This window comes from Aquila chrysaetos, chromosome Z (assembly GCF_900496995.4).
Source record: "Aquila chrysaetos chrysaetos chromosome Z, bAquChr1.4, whole genome shotgun sequence".
Taxonomy (NCBI): Eukaryota; Metazoa; Chordata; class Aves; order Accipitriformes; family Accipitridae; genus Aquila; species Aquila chrysaetos.
In genome coordinates, this window is record NC_044030.1 from 60,343,339 (window position 1) to 60,362,010 (window position 18,672).

The 18,672-nt window shown below is 37.1% G+C and overlaps 1 protein-coding gene across 1 annotated transcript in view; it reads right to left on the reverse strand.

The window, feature by feature from the left end:
- Positions 1-18,672, reverse strand: part of ANKRD31 (ankyrin repeat domain 31) — a 79,680-nt gene that overhangs the window by 17,460 nt on the left and 43,548 nt on the right. The window contains exons 16-25 of the mRNA XM_041120831.1: positions 18,374-18,568; positions 17,380-17,522; positions 15,462-15,621; positions 14,906-15,009; positions 14,042-14,123; positions 11,775-11,871; positions 7,586-8,642; positions 5,200-5,340; positions 4,533-4,629; positions 1,118-1,315 (exon numbers count right to left, since the gene is read on the reverse strand). Of these exons, the coding sequence (XP_040976765.1) occupies positions 1,118-1,315; positions 4,533-4,629; positions 5,200-5,340; positions 7,586-8,642; positions 11,775-11,871; positions 14,042-14,123; positions 14,906-15,009; positions 15,462-15,621; positions 17,380-17,522; positions 18,374-18,568 (2,274 nt within the window). The remainder of the gene's footprint in view (positions 1-1,117; positions 1,316-4,532; positions 4,630-5,199; positions 5,341-7,585; positions 8,643-11,774; positions 11,872-14,041; positions 14,124-14,905; positions 15,010-15,461; positions 15,622-17,379; positions 17,523-18,373; positions 18,569-18,672) is intronic.

Below are 18,672 nucleotides of genomic sequence, written 5' to 3' on the forward strand. Positions count from 1 at the left end.
TGCTCAGTGGAGAAACTTAACTCCTATGAGTGAGCCATAATCTATGTAACTTTTCAATTCATATCAAAGGGCAGTTCAACCTGGTTTTTTTGATACCTAAATGTGAATACAATCTACTACACAATCTATTTTTTGTAACTTTAAAGTCCACCTCCCTCCAAATATTCTGCCCTGACATTTAAGATACTAAGTCTATTTGCTTCTATTAAAAAAAAAAAAAAAGAAGTGGGATAACAAAGCATTTTCTGCAGAGGATTCTCAGCTCCGGGGTTTACTTAATCCTTTGCAGTATAGCTGCAGGGCCTATGTATAGACTTGCAGATTGCAGAAGCACAAAGAATTGCTTTATAGTGTGGATAGCTTTCAGTGTGCAATGGCTGACACTGGTTAGGCACTTGACCTGATTTGCTTCTTACTGTCTCCACAGTAGAGCTGACTCAGCACTGTTACCCACTTCAGTGCAAAGTGTTACCTGACATTGGGCACAGTGAGGGTTTGAGCTGACCACTCTAACTTTCACTGTGGTCAATCAGGGTCATCCCTCTGCAGTGTAATCAAAGGTGGCAGAGGCAAAAATACTAGCTCAAAGTGCAGTAAGCACTGTTCAAATTGTACGAATATTACAGATAGGGTTAATGTGCAATCAACGTAAAAATTTAATACTGAAAACACAAAGTCACAACCTCAGTCAACTCCACAAAGATCAGAGCATCTTCAGGAACTTTTCCACTTTTCCCTTTAAATTAGATTACATGATATTATTCAGCAATGCTTTTGCATCACATTTCTCCATCTAAATCCAGAAGACATTTGTCTACACTATTATTTTGTGGAGACATTTAACTTAAAATGATATGGAGTTATTTTAACTACATCAAAATAACAAAAATTCTAATTTGGACACAGGAGAGCCGAACATACTGAGCTCTGAAAAACTTCATTATTGGGTCATTTAGATCAATCCAACCCATCAGCAGAGACATCATTTTTCACCAGCATTCTTTCCCTCCCACACACAAATCAATTCCATGCCACCTACTTTCTTTTTCCTTTTGTATCTCTTGTACAGCCCTTGCACCCACCATTAGGATTTTTAGGCAGTTAAAAAAAATCTTACTCTTAAATTCCCTGGTAACAGCTGCTTCTCTTTCAGTGCATAGCAATGTTTTCACAACTTCTGTTTGTGGCAAGGATGGGGTTTTTGGCTGCATATTGCTCAGGTCAAAGCTTCCAAGAGGCTGAGCAACGGAGACAGTATCAGGACTCTGATGGTGCTGGTTGTGGTTGCTGAGGTCCTTTGTGATAAAATTCTTTCCTGAGAGCATAAAAAGATGAAGACAACTTTGTTCTAAGAACAAACAGTAACATTTAATGCTGGTGGTTTAATGCACAGGGCAGTTACGCTTTTTTTTTTCCTTAAAGGTAAGTGCTGAAATTTTCACTTGGCCTTACATAACCTAACATATGTAGGGGCAGACTTCCCTTTGCTCCTTTACCAGACCAGCCATAGCTGCTCTAAGGTGACTGAGGCATTCTCTTTTTTAAAAATATATGTCCTCCTTGGCAAAATTACATTAGATGCCACGCAAATTTAACTCGAAAAGTAGCCCACTAAATGTATGTGTGTTTCACTGCTCGTCTCAAGGAAAACAGAAACATATGTTATCACATATGATCACATCAAAACTATTCTCATTTGCTTTCATGCAACCTTATTGCACTCAGCTACTCATTTTATGCTAAATACCTGAAGCAACACTAACACAGACCTTCTGAAACAGCTCCCATTGTTAAGCCATTAAGAAATCATCTGGATTTCCTTGAAAACACTCTTTATTTCACACAACTTTGGGGTCTTTATGAACTAAAGGTGAGCAAGGGTTGTTCTAATATTTACAGGTGTTTAATGGTTATTAAAGGCTGTAAGGGATTGCCAGAGCACAAGAATTGCACTAGTCATGCCGTTTTCCAAAGACCATCTTCCTGAAATAGCAACCTGCAAAATGAATGTACATATCACACTTACTATAACAACTGGATATGCTTTTATTTTAAGCCACTTCGCTGGAATTTCAGTGTGAAATATCTAACACCAACATCTGCTCTGCAACTGACATCTGCCCTTCAGCTGCCATCTGCTTCTGAATCCTTGTTATTCTTGGTCATTTTTAGCAAATATTATGTCATCATTACATGTATCAGAAGCACAGAGGAATAAATTCCAAGCCATATAATCACTTTTTCTTTTGTTTTCCTACACACAGATAGTCTAAAAGTACTGCTTATTTTCTTAATGTTTAGTTCTCACTCAGACTTGAATACAGGAATTCCTGCTATCTGCTAGCATGATCCTAGAAGAGACTAAAGGCTCAGACTCAAAGGAGGGACATAAAGAGAAATTTAGTTAGAATTTAGATGACTAATTCGAAAATTGCAATCTTTGAAGCTTCTGTTAAATACCTGCATTGGTCTGCGACTGCTTTACTTCATGGGGTCTTCAAGTTTTTTGCATTAACATTTCTCAGGTACCTAAAAATCTGCTGCTATACAAACCTTGAAACACCTTAATCTCAACCAAGCTGAAAAGCTGGGACATTTCTTATGCTGGCAGCCACAGAACAGCAACTCCTTCACCTGTCTTGCCTAAGGACCTTGATTTGGTAGAGGTTCTTGGGACATGCTTCCTAAATTTGGCTCTACACAAAGTTCAGTGGTAGCTGCTTCTTTCTGTTAAAAGATGGCTAGATACAACCATTGCCTGGATCATTTTCTTCCTACTTCCCCATCCTCTTCATACAGTGGCTCAATGAACACTGAGCTAAGATATGGGAAGCTGGAAGGAGTGTGGGGGAGGGTCTTTTAAAATAATACAAAAGTGCTCAAAATTATCAGGCCCCAGTCTTCTTTTTTAACAATGCTCTGGGATGCACAGAAAAAAATTCAATTAATTAATATGGTAAGAAAAAAAGAAGATGATTGATTCTTTACAAAAGCAGGATAAACTACTGTAAAAAACACACAGGCTGTAAGTATATTAGAAAGATAAAAGAGTGCCTGGGAATGTCTCCCATGCAAGTGGCACAGAATAGCTCACATCCACACCAGCAAACTTTCCTGTGCTTTCAAGAAGGCTGGCTGCAAGCAAAGTGCCTGTTGGGAACAGCCCTTGGAACAAGCTAACTCCTGAACTGGGCCTGGAAACCAGGAGTTCCCCAATGCCTGCAACTGTTCTCACAATACAACAGTGCAGGTTAATCCTCGTCTGGAACAAACTTAAGGCACCCTTTAATTTCCTGCTATATGTCTGGCCATATAGTATCTGAAACAGAACTGAAATTGAGAACACTCTGGCTTTCCCTCCTTCCATTTCTCACCTGGGGCTAATGGTTAGGCATTACCATGATCTTAAATTACACGTGACAAAAAAAACTTCTTTAAATACTCTTTCACAGATTACCCTGGGCTATTTCTGAAAATACTTACTGATCTTCAGGCTGATTTTTGTCTGTGAAGAGTATTTTTTGAATAAATGGATTTCTCTGCTTTAGAAGTTACAAGTTTTATCATAAATTTCCCACAAGAGGAATACTTTACAAGAACCAGTGAAATATTCAAAAGTCTATTAAAAAGTTAGGAGACTAAATCCATTTTTAAGTCACTTACACCTGGTATAAACTTAAGTTACTGAGGCAGAGCCAGGTAAATTCATCATCTGGATGCTCTTAGCCTGAAGCAAATACCAGTAGAACATGATAGTCTGAATATCAAATTAGTTATTTTAAATTATTATCTTTTGATTTACTTTTAATATGTTAACAACAGAGTAAGCCTGGTATCCCAGTTCACATGAGGTGCAGTGTCTCATCAAACTAACAGAACTAATCACAAAAGCCCAGAAGCTTTTCAGACTCCAAGTGCAACGGGCTGTCAAAGAGACTTGCATTTCCCTGAGAACACATTACTTATCAAAATTAGGCTGAAGTTCTGCCTGGCAGTTCTGAAAAAATTGTTCAGTGTCATTTTGTCATATCAATGCTCTCTGTTTCTTATGACTGTTTATTTTTAGAGAATAAAATATACCCCTAGTTATTACTGTTGCTTGGGCATCCTGGGATTTCCACCAACACAGATTATTTAATGTGATTTTAAGATGTACATGCATCTAAAAGTTATGCTAGTGTATCTGAGTTTCCAACAGAAAAAAAAAGTATTAAATTAACTTATTAAAAACTTCACTATATATTAAATATTTTAAATGCAAAATGTTACATAAATATTTTTTACATAGCAACCAAGTCATTAGTAGTTATTCTCTTCACAGAACCAATTTATGGAAGAAAAGAAATGTACTTCTTTAGAGATCACATGTAAGTTCTGGCACTATTTATTTTTCAAGCCCAAGATCTGTGATAAGCATGTAGCCCAGAAAAAAAATCAGAAAGCAATAGAGGAATTTTGGAATTTAAGCCCTTTAGAAATCACTTTCTGCTGCTTTCAGTCATGGTGAATATTAGATTTTAAGTAGTACATACCCAAAGGCTCTCTTTCTTGTGATGGTAATTCCAGGTCACTAGAAACTGACACTTCTTCAACAAGAAATTTTGACAACTGTGTCCCAAGATATGTAACCTGTACAAACAAATCTAAATGGATAACTGGCCATTTTAATTAGTGGTTTTTTCTGATAGGTAAAAATTTCACTTTTCTTATAAAACTGAGTTTATGCGCTTAACAGTCTAATCTGTGTCTGTCGAGATCAAGAAGAAATTTTGCTAATTTGAATTCTAAATGAAAAAAAGCATAATACAACCCATCTGCAAAGCCCTCTAAACTCTGCCAATATTTTTGCAACATTTGTTCCTGACACCCTGACATTTCAATAAGGTTGCCCCTTTTTATTCGAAGTACCTTTCAGCTTTTTCTGTCACTCTCTTAATCATCTTTAAAACTACTCTTTCAAAGCACTGACAGCTTACAGAGTGGGCATTCCACATCCTCTCAACACTTGTGACTAGGTCATCACTGTACAGCTACAGCTATGTAGCTCTGTCTTAGCTGCTTATTCTTTAAGAGCAAGAAGACTTTTTAAAATTTACACTTGTACCCTCTTTTGCTTTAAGAACAGTAAGGAGACCCAGATTAGTGAAATTTGTTATTGCCATTTATTATTGCTATTTTTGGGAGTAAAATCAGGCCTACCTTATTCCACACATACTTCCATGTCACAGAAATACCACTTCCTAGTATGTCTTTCACCCACTGCTCTGGATTCTGCAGTATTTGTCTCTTACTGGTTCTGATCTTGCCATTGTTTAAGAGCGTGGCTTTATGACTAAATTCCTGAAAAAGAAAAATTAAATAATTTTCAACTCATAAATTAACAAATCTGAATTAAGATCCTTATAACATAAAAAAAAGCTGAAGAACAATATAGCTGAAAAGTTGCAGCTAATTCTGTTTTTCTCTGAAAAAAGTTCAAGTATTTAATGCCACTATCATAAACTGTAGTATGTAAAATAGGATGATTTATTCCACCAGAATAAGATGTTTTGGCCACACAGACACCACTGTCAGAGGACAAATCTCCCTATGTGTGTTTATCAAGAATTGTATTTGCATCTTAGCTCCTCTTAGACATAACAAGGCTGTGAATAAATTAACTTGCCACAGTGAACTCAGGAACTTGCAGGAGGCAAGTCTGTGCAACAAGAAACTGTTCTCAAATGCACTCTGCCTTATACATGTGGAACAAACGCAAGTCACAGTGAAATTCCATCAATGATTCAAAGATTAAACATATTTGCATAAAAACTTCACTTATGTCAAGGGACATCACTTAAATGTTTTAGGAGGAACATGACAGCCTTATCTTATGCAAAATTAAGTATAGAAGACTTTATTGTTACTGCCTCTTCGATAATGCTAATACAGCCCAGTTCTGCAACATAGATGCACCTCTAGAAGCATGGCTTATAGTTTATAGTTCAGTAAATTATGGTTTTGTTATACTAGTCTCAGTTACGCTAACACAGCTAAATAATGCAAAAATTAGCTGTTGATAAACTATGTTAGAACTTAGTAAGGTTGCTTAGCATGCGTGAGGTTAAACAATCAGAATAAGAGAATGATTCACCAGCAAACGCTGAACCGCCTCCTACCATATCCACTGGCTTGGGGTGTCTATAAGAATCCAAATTAAGATTTTTAACCCAAATATTTTGATGAACACTCAATCCAGTTCAGTTTCATAGCTTAGGTCTACAGTGTTCAAAAACTGCATTCTGCTTGCCCAAAGCTAATCTTAAGTAAGGACTATGTACTAGCTGTATGTTGTTATCAAGTACATCTCTGTAATGATAAAAAAGGAAACTTTACTGATCATCTCCTCTTTGCAATGCAACACTGGCTTCTAAACTTCAATCTCTATAGCACTGTCTTCCAAAACATAAATGAGTGTCATTTTCATTCTAGTAAAAATCACTGACTTCTCTACACTCCAAACATCAACATTTCAATACAGGGTTATAATTTCTTAAGATCGACATGCATCAACCCAATATCACAGATAACAGTCTTTAGAAATGAGAGTAAGCATACTGAATTCTTCATCCTTCCATTTAGTCACCTTGAGGTTCAGAGGAATATTACATATCCTTTAAAGAAAAGAAACACGGGTATATACCTATGACATGGCCCAACATAGAGATGTGTGACTTACACTGCCTTATGTTACAAAACACAAGACCACATGAAATGGCCACTCTCAGCAGAAAAGCATTCCCAAGCAAATTATAGGTGCAGAAAAAGGAGGCTGTTCTACATTAACTACACCCGGTGAGTTGGCTGAAAAGAACCTTTCATGTTTTAATCAATATGTTGCCCTGGAAATTAACGACCTCGCAGCTGGGAATTCAGTCAATAATTTCATCATTTGCTCAATACCAAGCTAGTCCCCTGGCAGCTGCCTTGCAAATCCGCTCTGTATTTGGAGGGATGCTCAGGGACATGATTTTGTATTAAAAAACAAGGTTTCTTTTTCTTTTTCTTTTTTTTTTTTTTTTTTGCCAATATGGTTCATACCAGACTGGAAACTATAGAACCAGCTGGCATGTAAGCAAGTAATTTTGCATATATTCACGTCTATCACAGCACTATGAAATCCTTGATGTCACATTTCTTTATTTGAGGGACTTGACAGTTGCTTCCAAGAATCACATTAAGTCATAAAAACCTTAACATTCCCACTCCTTCCAATATGAAAATCGGGTATTACACAATGTAGACCAACCAACAATTCCACTCTGGTTCTAGCAACAGGAAATGTTAACAAACTGATAATGCAAAGTTAAACACAAATTTTACATATGCAATATTCTGGGTGCTAAAATTATGGGCTGACAGAAGACGTCATCCATAGCATTTTCCTTTAAAGCTCATAAAAGATTATCTGTAACCAATGAATAGAAATTTTCAATACTAAGTGCTGAAGATGTAGACTAAACCATGAGAACTGCTGTTTCCCCATTTTAGTGAGGTTTTTTTTCACTATATGCTAATATTAACATTATTATATCTCAACAATTACCTGCAGTTTGAATTCTAAAACATTTTCTCCTGGCTTAATCCTTCCCAATTCAAGTAGATCTAACAATTGAAGCTTTTTCTTATTTTTTCTTCCATACCTCACTTGTTTTTCTTCACATTCCTGATTACTATAGCTCTGGGAAGACTTCTCACTGAGGTTTACTGGATAATCTGTATTTGAGGTAAGATTTGTAAGCACCAAGTTGGCATTAAATGAGTTCTCACTACTCTGAAAGATCATTTGCTGCAGAGTATTACAGAAGTTTTTTGTAGATGTTGACAAAATTACTTGCTGCTGCTGCTGCTGGAAAGCTTCTTTCTTATTTACATATCTGTGTAGACCCTCATCTGTAAGAACCTGCTGGCAGTCACTGCCTGTCTGACAGACATTGTTATTGACAACAGTGCTTCGGGGTTCTACAATATTTAATGCGTTGGTCACTGAAGTGGGATTCAAAGACTTGTTTCCTTGTTCTGTAATTGCTACACAATCAATGTCTTTTTGCTGTGAGCACTTTGTTTTAGCAGTGGAAACGGTAGGTTCTGAAGGCAATTGCACCACTTCTACAGCATTTGTCAGCTTTGACATGTTGTCAAAGGGATATTCTTTTTCCCTGTTTTTGGATGCCAAAGCATGATCAGAAGCCTCTTTGCTTCTAATTGCTCCTTTATTTGCTCCTGTCTCATCCAAGCAGATGTGTGGATGTTGGCTGCATTCCTGAGCTGCAAATCTATTTTCTAAGGAGAGATGTGCTTCTACTCTGTTTCCATTAGGCATGCTGGCACCAAGTCCCACACTAAATGTAACTACATCAGGAGACATGATTTCATCAGCAGTTAAACTTTGTCTTTTATAATTTCCATGGGAAATAACTAAGTTTGAGATTTGCTTCTCTGAACATGATGCACTGAACACTTGCTTTGTTCTTCTGTAATTTCGTATTTTTTGGACTAATTCTTCCTGGTTTTGGGCAACAGTCAACAGACTCTTTTGCCTAGAAGCAAGGTTAACTAATTGTTTCCTCAGTGCTCCTTTTTTAAAAGACTCCACTGAAGCCCTACAGAAAATAAAAAAAAGTAATAAGGACACCAGAGTTACTGTAAACACAAAATAAAACCAGTTTAATAAACATAACCCACTAAGAACATGAATATGTTTCAAAGGACTCTGCCAACACCTAAAATTTGAACACTGTTTTTATCATGTATAAAGTTTATAGTTCAAATCCCAGGCTTATGCACAACAAACCGCAGAATCCCATCTAGAAGTAGGATGCAAAGCATCAAAACTTCAGTAATAGCCTTGTCCTCCTATACCACCCTCAATTCATAGAATCAAAACTGGGTCTGTATTATCACTGGCTGCTCTTTTATCACCACAAATCACAATAGTTCATTGAATTCAATGCCTTTGTGGCTCTAATTTGGAGCCTTTAAAAATGAGTTCAGGATGAGCTACTAAAGGATGATACTATCAGAAATTTTTTACAGTGTACACAACAAAACATTTTGTGAAGCCACAACTGTAATAATAACACATGACCATTAAGAAAAGTGGACAGAACAGTTTAGGATGTTCTATGTTAGTTTGGGAATGTCTCTCCCTTCATCAGACCCTGCTCCCTAGCTAAGCTGGTCTCCCTGTGAGACTCCTTCCCTAGGGGACTTTACCTCCTTCCTGCTGGAAGCGAATTCTTTATTTTCCCCAATTCCTTTGGCACAGAAGCCACCAGCCCAGCATAATACTCTTTTCTCCTAATTCCCCCTCATGAGACAAGTGATTGGACTACCACTCTGGCACCATGCTGGAAAGACAGGGGACTACCACAAGGCATGGGAAAAGGAATAGCAGCATGGTTTGCTTTTAACTCCACTCACAGCAGAGATGCCATGCAAGTAACACCATCCCAGTCTTGGAAGAGAGAGACTGTTGAGGACATAAGGACAGAGGTACAGGAAGACTAGCTGGTGCAGAACAAGGACAGCCAAACCACAGCGTGACGTATTGGTGTCTGTACTGTGATAGTGCTTGCTATCACATGTGTTTAGAATCCATGATACAAGCAACATATCAGCGTATAGTCAATCACTGATGTGAGTAAGCCTGGGCAACTATGGACTCCACAGGCCAGTGAGGCTCCACACACTTTTCTAGCAGTGTTTCTTCAGGGAAGTTTTGTTGCTTTATTGCTATACAGATACAGAAGAACCTGCAACTGAAGAGGCAAAGATAGCATGACTAAAATGATGAAGTCAAAGTAACATACAGCCACTAACAAATATGACGCTTTTTTTTCCTCATTTTTCTAAGGTGAGAGATACATCTTAGTATCTTCAAAGGAACAGACAAAAATGTGTCATGGTTTAACCCCAGCCAGCAACTAAGCACCATGCAGCTGCTTGCTCACTCCCCACGACCCAGTGGGATGGGGGACAGAATTAAAAAAAAAAAAAAATTAAAAAAAAAAAGAGTAAAACTCATGGGTTGAGATAAAGACAGAAAAGAATAAAATAATGATGATGATGTATTAATATTGATAAGAAGGAACTGGAATATACAAAACAAGTGATGCACAATGCAATTGCTCACCACTCGCCGACCAATGCCCAGTTAGTTCCCGAGCAGCAATCTGCCCCGCCCCGGCCAACTCCCCCCAGTCTGTATACTAGGCATGACGTCACATAGTATGGAATACCCCTTTGGCCAGTTTGGGTCAGCTGCCCTGGCTGTGTCCCCTCCCAGCTTCTTGTGCCCCTCTAGCCTTCTTGCTGGCTGGGCATGAGAAGCTGAAAAATCCTTGACTTAGGATAAGCACTACTTACTAACAACTAAAAACATCAGTGTGTTGTCAACATTATTCTCATACTACATCCAAAACATAGCACTATACCAGCTACTAGAAAGAAAATTAACTCTATCCCAGCTGAAACCAGGACAAAATGGAAAAATGTTAGTAGTATCTCTCCCTGGGCCAACTAACTGAACAACAGAAAGATGGAAAATGTGGTGATGCCTCCTGATCTGTACATTTATGTATCGTGTGACAAAAGCTTACATGCTAATTAGTTAAAAAAAAACTTGGCATGTAGCTCATTAGTGTTGATGGACAGCTGTTGCATTAGCTGCAGGGCATCTGCAATACCCAGAAACATTTATCACTTTGCTCTGGAACACAGTTTCACTCTCAATATTACAAGGCAGGTAAGTTTGTGTAGATATTAATTTTACTGTTCTAGTTTCTTACTTCAGTCACTACTTTGTTCACAAGGATGATCTGGAACCTTAACTTTTCTTCACATAAAACCCTCTCTTTTTTTATTATCTGTGTAATCTATGTATCTTACATTTTATAGCCAGCAAAATGGTCTGTGACAGAAATGTTGCGGTCTTTGTTCAACCAGCCTATATGTTTTGCCATGGAACTACCTGAAAGCTGTACACTGTTGCTTTTACATGACCAAACAAATACTGCTCACACAAACAATATGTAGACATCCTCGTCAGGTGGCCTAGAAGCATCCATTGAACATGATGCTACATTGCTAGCTGAGCACTCACCACATGACCAGCATTCAGGCAGTCCCTCTTAGAAGGAAGTAAAAAGAGGCTTTGTGAGACCTAGCAGCAGGAAGCTGACAATTCACATAGCCCATGCCTACGCTGAGGTGAGCACTCCCAGCTCACATTTGAGGTATTCTCACAAAAAAGGAATGACTGCAAGCATGCTTCAAGCCATTGTTCTAAATGGCTCTTGTGGGCTGTTGGTTGAACACTCCCAATCTAGGGGTGCTAAAGAAACAAAACTGGAGCAGTGACACTAAAAGCAGTGTCTGAGTTGCTACTGCTTTCCTCCGTGATGCTGTAAAGTACTCTAATTGCTCAGTACCTCCACTTCCTAATTTCTACTTAGGTATTTTTCCACACCTTTTGTATGTTCACTGCCTAATTTCAATGCTCACTGTGTGCACAGTAACTGATTAGTATGCATTAGCTAAACCCTGAAGTTCTTCCTTGATGTAAACTCTTACTGGAGGTAACTGAAGCCAATATGGATCACGCTTCTGCAAAATCTGAATTAAAACCATATAGTTTTACTTTCACGCTACTGAATGATAACCTTCTAACAACCTCTGTGACTATTGCTATAAAGAAGAGCTTCATATAAATACAGTCCTCGTATTCTACCTACCTGTATTTTTTAGCAAGGGTATCCCTTTCTGTTTTCTGTTTTGCAAGCATTTCATTCAAAGTGTCTTGCATCTGAGACAGCCTTTGGATATACACTTCTGTCCAGTATTTCAATATAATCAAAATAATCATGGCAAAAAGCAGCAGAAAATAATTAGTTATAACATTTTTAATGTAGCAAATACACAGCCAAAGTATGAAAATAGTGTTACAGCAGTACCTTATACTGTCATGCATACTGATAGCTCTTTACAATTAGAGTACTTTTAATGGAATTCTTCATAGAAAGAATTAAATACAAGTTTAACTTAAAAGGCAATAGCCCAACTACTGGAAAATTTTGAAGTGCAAGTGCCTTGTCTAGGAAATTACTAAGAGAACAGGACAGATTGAAGAACTGTCCTTTGGATGGTAAGCACTGAAACTTCTGAAGTTCTCTGTGTTGCAAGGAGCTAGACAGGACAATTATATGTGAGGCTACCTGCAGAAGTTACACAATCTTAAGAAGCTGGCTAAAACCTTTCTGTTTGAAGTATTATAAAATAGTTTAATGAGCTTAGACTGTTCCAAGTTACATATAATGGTAAAAACATATGTATCATAGTTTCACATAGTTTCAAATCCATATTATAAAATTAAATTAATTATAAGTTGTCTGGGTTTGTTATCTACGTTTTTCTAAAATAAGAAAAGAAATTATATATTCTTCTTTATATGCCATATCTCTTAGCCATCTAATATAAGGGAGAACTCAGAAGTCATGAGCAGCAGATACCACTGGGATAATATGCTAAACATGTGATCTAATATCTGAAATTCTAAAACAGGAAATACGACCTTCCCATAATCATGAAAAATAGGAAATTACAGGATTAAAAATGGCATTTATAAAATGTTTCCTCAAACCTGTTTCATAGTATCTACCAGTATTTACTTACTTATTAAAATAGAAAAACATGAAAATATTGGTTTTATTAAGGCAGCTGAATAGGGAATTTGAATCTACTATTTACAGTAGGCTGTATTGCATGCAAATACCTTGAAGACTTTATTCTACGTTATAATTTTGTCAACATACTTCTACGTTCTTGTTCAGTCTTGTGCTTTTTCACAAGTATATAACTATGATTTAGTTTAAGAGATGCTAGATTATTAATGTTTTTGTCAGTAGTGGTAACAGATCACCATGTTCATTTCCCTCATAATCCTAAACAGGAAAAGGCTGATAGGTTTATTTTGCTCATTTATGATATTGCACCGATCTCCGTCTATAGGCTTCTGCCTATTGTATCATCTATCTGTTTGTCAAACATTTTTCAAGAACACGTCGATTTTAATTAACAGTTCATACGCCATAAATTTGAGTTGGAAGCTACAAATCTGCATAATTCCATATTTCACATTTATTTTTAAAGGGATAAATTGACTATTTTAAATATAATTTGAAAGTACCAATCTATATTAAGGAAAACAAATTTTTAAAAACCCCTTCCCTTCTGCCAGGAAGCAAAATTGTTTCATGGGCATGAGCTGCTACAAAGTAAACAGTCTGCCTAGATGGCAAGGGCATCTGGGGAGAGAGACTTTGGTCAAAGGCACTCCTGCAGCAAGTTTTGCCACTTGAACAGTCATGGCAGAGACACAATAGACTCAAACTGCTACACAGCACAAGCATTGTCATCTCCTAGGAAGCCAGTGTCACTTAGCAAGCCCTTGAGATAATCCGAACTGAGATTTGATAGCCTAAAACAAATTACACCTCTGGGCACCAGCATTTCTGAAACTGCCCATCATCCACAGTGTCTGCCTTAAAGATTTCTCTTTTTTCCCTCATAAATTATTTTAGGCTCCTGAAAGTCCAGCTGCACTAGAATGAAAATGCTGCATCTGTTACTTTACATACAGACATAGCTGTTCTTGATTGTGGAGGGGCTCATGTACTTGTAATGGAATAATGCTGCCAACGGTGTGCATTCTTATCTAATGATCCCTTTTTGTATGATTAGGTTGACTTGAAACATATGCCTCCAAGTGGCATAGCTCTCTTTTTGTCATCATATTCGTTCCTATGTAAACTGGAAATACTTCAGGAAGTGCACTTACCTGGGAGCTGTTATTAAAATCTTACTCTCTGAAGCTGTATTTTCCAGAGGAGATATTCAAATACATTACGTGCAATACTATTTTAAAAACAACTATATTACCAAAGAATCCGCCCCCCCTCCTGCCTCTGCCCAAAAAAGTGAAACAACTTGAATTTACGTCTACCTGCATCTTTGAAATTTCTCAATTCAAGTAGCAACAGTTCTTTTTGCTTCTCTTCTGCATCTTGTATGGCAGCAACAAACTCCTGTTAACAAACACAGAAATGATAGCACGAAGTAAAGCCAAGTGCACCATATAAAACACAGACCATGATGCATAGCCTGCAGGATACATATTGGCAGATTCAAGTAATTCCAGGCATGGAATTACTGTGTAAAGGCAATGGGAGCACTGGTAGGATAGACATACATAGTGCAAAGGGTATACTCTGCAAGGGGCTGTCACAGCCTGGTTTTGCCCAGGCATTCAAACTAGTCCATGCTCAGCATCCCACCTCTGAGCACACTGCAGGGATTAGACAGTGAATTTCACCATGACATCATCACCTAGACAATGTAGACATAGCCTACAAATACCAGCAAGAGCTTTGCTAACATGCAACTTGTGCAAAAATCTTCCTTGCTGTTTTAAATTAAGATTAAACAATTTCTAAATACCTTCACTATCATGAAGAAAAATCATTACTCTTTCAAAGAGCCATTTTGGAAATGTCATGAAAAGCCTCAGGATTCCTGACCTTTTTTCCAAGTCATATAAGCAATAAGAAATGTATATAAGTATTGGCTACTGTTTGCACAATAAATCTAAGCACACAGGAATCATGAAGAGAGAGAAGTGATAATATACACACTTATATACTGTAAACCACAGTTTATATACGGTAAGTGACTGCATGATGCTGTTTTTCACATACATTCTAAAGGGTTAATTATTTAAATGATATTTTTATGTTATTCAGTCAGTAAGTGACACTATGCAGTACTACATTATGAAGCAGTTTAACAAAACTCTGTTATCTATACTTACCACACTGTATTTCTCATGTTGTGGCTCCAAAGATGCATCATCATTTTGACAGCAGGCGTAACAATGACGTTTTGATCTTCTTGACCTAGAAGGACATTTCCTCTCTCCACAATTAAGAAAAAATAAATAGAATTTAAAATGAATTTGCAGGAGCATAATAGGTTAGATTAGCTAATATAGGTTACAAAGATGCAATGGCAGATGACATCATAAAAAAATATCTTGTATATGCAGAGGTCAAATTTAGGTAGCATAAAGAAGTAAGTATTTAAAGCTACCACTTTCAAAAACACAAGGTTCCTGTGAAGGGAAATATGGATAATGACAAAAATCTGAAGAGCCAAATATTCCTTATATGTTGTTCTCTCAGGGGAAAAAACTCTGAACTCATATATCCTATTTTCTGAAAATAAATAAATAAAATTCAGTAGTTAATAGAGTTAAAGATATCAGTGCCAGGCAATATGCAGCTCTGCAAATCAGCAGCATTCTGACGTCCAGTTTTTCCTTAAGACTACAGGGTAATCCTATGATTTACATTACAAACCCAACATACCTGTAACTTCAACAGTCTCAACAGGAAGTACAGAGTCCATAGCACTGTAAGACTTCAGCAGTTCTTTCATTTCATTATCACAAGCTTCATCCAAAGCGCTTTTTCCTGAACCATCCCTCTCATAGGGATTTGCTCCATGCTGTAGTAGAATCCTGACTGCCTATTATATATTATTATTATCTGTATAGTGATAATTCTTGTTGTGGACTTATAATACAACTATATGTGTTGTATCTATCATAAATCACAAATAATGAAGGTACAAGTAAGATACTCTAAAACCTGTTACACTTGCAATCCTAATGAAACAAACAAGTTTAATTGGCTGTTATCAACACAGACTTGTATCTTACACTTCTAATTTTTCCATTAAAATACACAAATAATTCACAACTTGTCATTAAACCTACCATCTTTATGGTATTGTTATAGAGAGCAATTACAAAACTTCATACAACTAAATTAAAAGGAACTGGTCAATTGTATTATGACCGCAGTGCAGAAAAGACATGGATTTTTTTTAAGTATTTAATAGCGGTTTTGTTTTTTGGTTACATGCACTGACGATTTTTTTCCTAATTCCAAATCACATGCAAGTCTGCTTAAGTGTGAAATGTGGAAATTAGATTAGTGTCATCAGTTGAATCATCTACCCCCTAAAATTCGTATCATATGAAAGTGTTGACGAGGTCAGAGCTTGGATGGTAAAGAATTTTCACATGTATGATTTCTCATCTCTAGCATTTCTTCTTCTTTCTTACATTGAGTGCTGTTACATATCAGAAAGTATCAGAAGGAGAATACTCTCTAGAAGTTCAGAATCTTCTCCATCAGTTTTCCCCCACAATACTGAATAATAGCTTACATGTTTTCAAGAACCCTGCTGATTGTTTGGCACCAGGCCTGTGAAACCATCCTCTTCATTTTATCTTTGCTCACAGAAAAGATAAATGTGATGCAATATCATCTCTTCTGACAGGAATAGAAGTGGTATGTTTGAGCCAACCTGGCATTACCTTTTTACATTCAGTTCCCTGGAACTCGGTGTGCCAAAACAACATTTATTTGTGTGCAGTTCTGGGCCCCACAATTTAAGAAGGATGTTAAGGTCCTTGAATGTGTCCAGAGGAGGGCAACAAAGCTGGTGAAAGGGCTGGAAGGCATGTCCTGCCATGCTAAGGAGGAGCAGCTAAGGACTCTGGGTTTGTCTAGTTTGGAGAAAAGGAGGCTGAGGGGCGATCTCATTGCTCCCTATGGCTTCCTGACGAGAGAATGTGGAGAGGGAGGTGCTGATCTCTTCTCCCTGGGATCCTGTGATAGGATGTGTGGGAATGGTTCAAAGCTGCACCAGAGGAGGTTCAGACTGGACATTAGGAAGCATTTCTTTACTGAGAGGGTGGTCAAACACAGGAACAGGCTTCCTCGAGAGGTGGTTGATGCCCCAGGCCTGTCAGTGTTTAAGAGGCATTTGGACAATGCCCTTAATAACATGCTTTAACTTTTGGTCAGTGCTGAATTGGTTGAGCAGTCGGACTAGATGGTAGTTGTAGGTTCCTTCCAACTGAAATAGTCTATTCTGTTCTATAGAACCATAGAACGGTTTGGGCTGGAAGGGACCAGTTAATGAAAAAAATAGTTGATACATGGGAGAGAACCATGGGGAACTTCTGAATTTTTCTGATTTGCCCGCTGGACTGAAATAGTCAACTAACTGTACAATTTCAACTTTCACTATTGAAAAATATTTCCTTCTTTAATTTTGATCACTTCAAAGAATATTGGTTTATTTCCTAAATGCAAATCTACACTTAAAATTGTATTAGTAACTTCAACTTTCCTTATTTAAACGAGGATTTTGCTTTGCTGACCTTCTGCTGGAAATCAGGCTTAAGAAATCTAATGTAAAAGAAGAATGTACCTCCAAATAATTGCCAGAAACAGCATCATGTATTGGCAAAATACCATCCAGACTTCTGCTGTTAACATTAGCACCAGCTTTCAGTAATTCTAAGATGACTTCAGTAAATCCCCCACTGGAAGCTTCATGAATTGCTGTCCAACCTAATAAAAGCAAGATGACACATCCAGCATGCATCTAATTTGGAAAGATCCACAGGGATCACTAATTAGTGATTATACATTTTGCTGTCTTTGCTGTACTATAAGCAACGGACTACTCTCTTTAAGATAAATCTTATACAAACAATCATCTTGAAATGCCAAGGTAAATTACTTCCTGTGTAATTCAGTTTACTTTAAATAAAAATGTATCCAATATTAAGCAGAAAAATATTGTTTACTTTTCTACTACACTACTAAAAATAACCGAAGAAACACAATGGAGTAGAAAGACTCTAAGAACTCAGAAGCATAATATTAATAGTCTGATTTCTAATCCCAGTGGCATTTTATAATATCAAGTCTGCCAGGCATCCAGAATAGAATATCATCCATTCTGAGACTATAAAACCAGAAATGCATTATACATTTAGGTAGAAAAAAGAAAAAATAATCTTGTCATCTGATTTTTGTCCTTATTTCCTAAGGAAATAAGATTTGTGTGAATGTGCTTCACACACGTATATATTCATGTCATAAGCATTAGTTCTCCCACTGAACTTTCAAGTCCACTTTCTGTACAAATCTCTGAAAATGTGCTCTTCAGCAGAGGAGCAAGACCTGATTAATGCCCCTTCCGAGAAAAAGGCTGCATTAGCTCCATGCTGAGACACAAAATCCAGGGATTCACTGACTGTGCTTGCACTTATTGAATGACTTCCTTTCACCCTCACAATTATATCATAAATTAAGAATCCATAATCATATTAAAATTACACAAATTACATAAAACCATATATAAATTATATAAAACTGTATTATAAAACAAGCCCATAAGAGAGTAATTTTCAAACCTGCATAGTCCTGTTCATTGACACAAATTCCAGATGATATTAGAGTTTTCACCAAAGATAAATCTCCCCTTCTAGCGGCAATATGCAGCTGAGTTTCCCCTTTTACATTTCTCTTCTTTTTCTTCTTTCTCCCAGCTCTTGTTTTATAGGTACCATGTAAAATTACAGCTTCTTTTCTGGTAGATAGGGAGGATTCTAAACATATATTGGGTGTTCATTAGGAACCACAAAAAACTGTTTCATTATAAACAAAGAATTAAGCTTCATAACTCATTTGAATTAATGTAAATGTGTGCAGT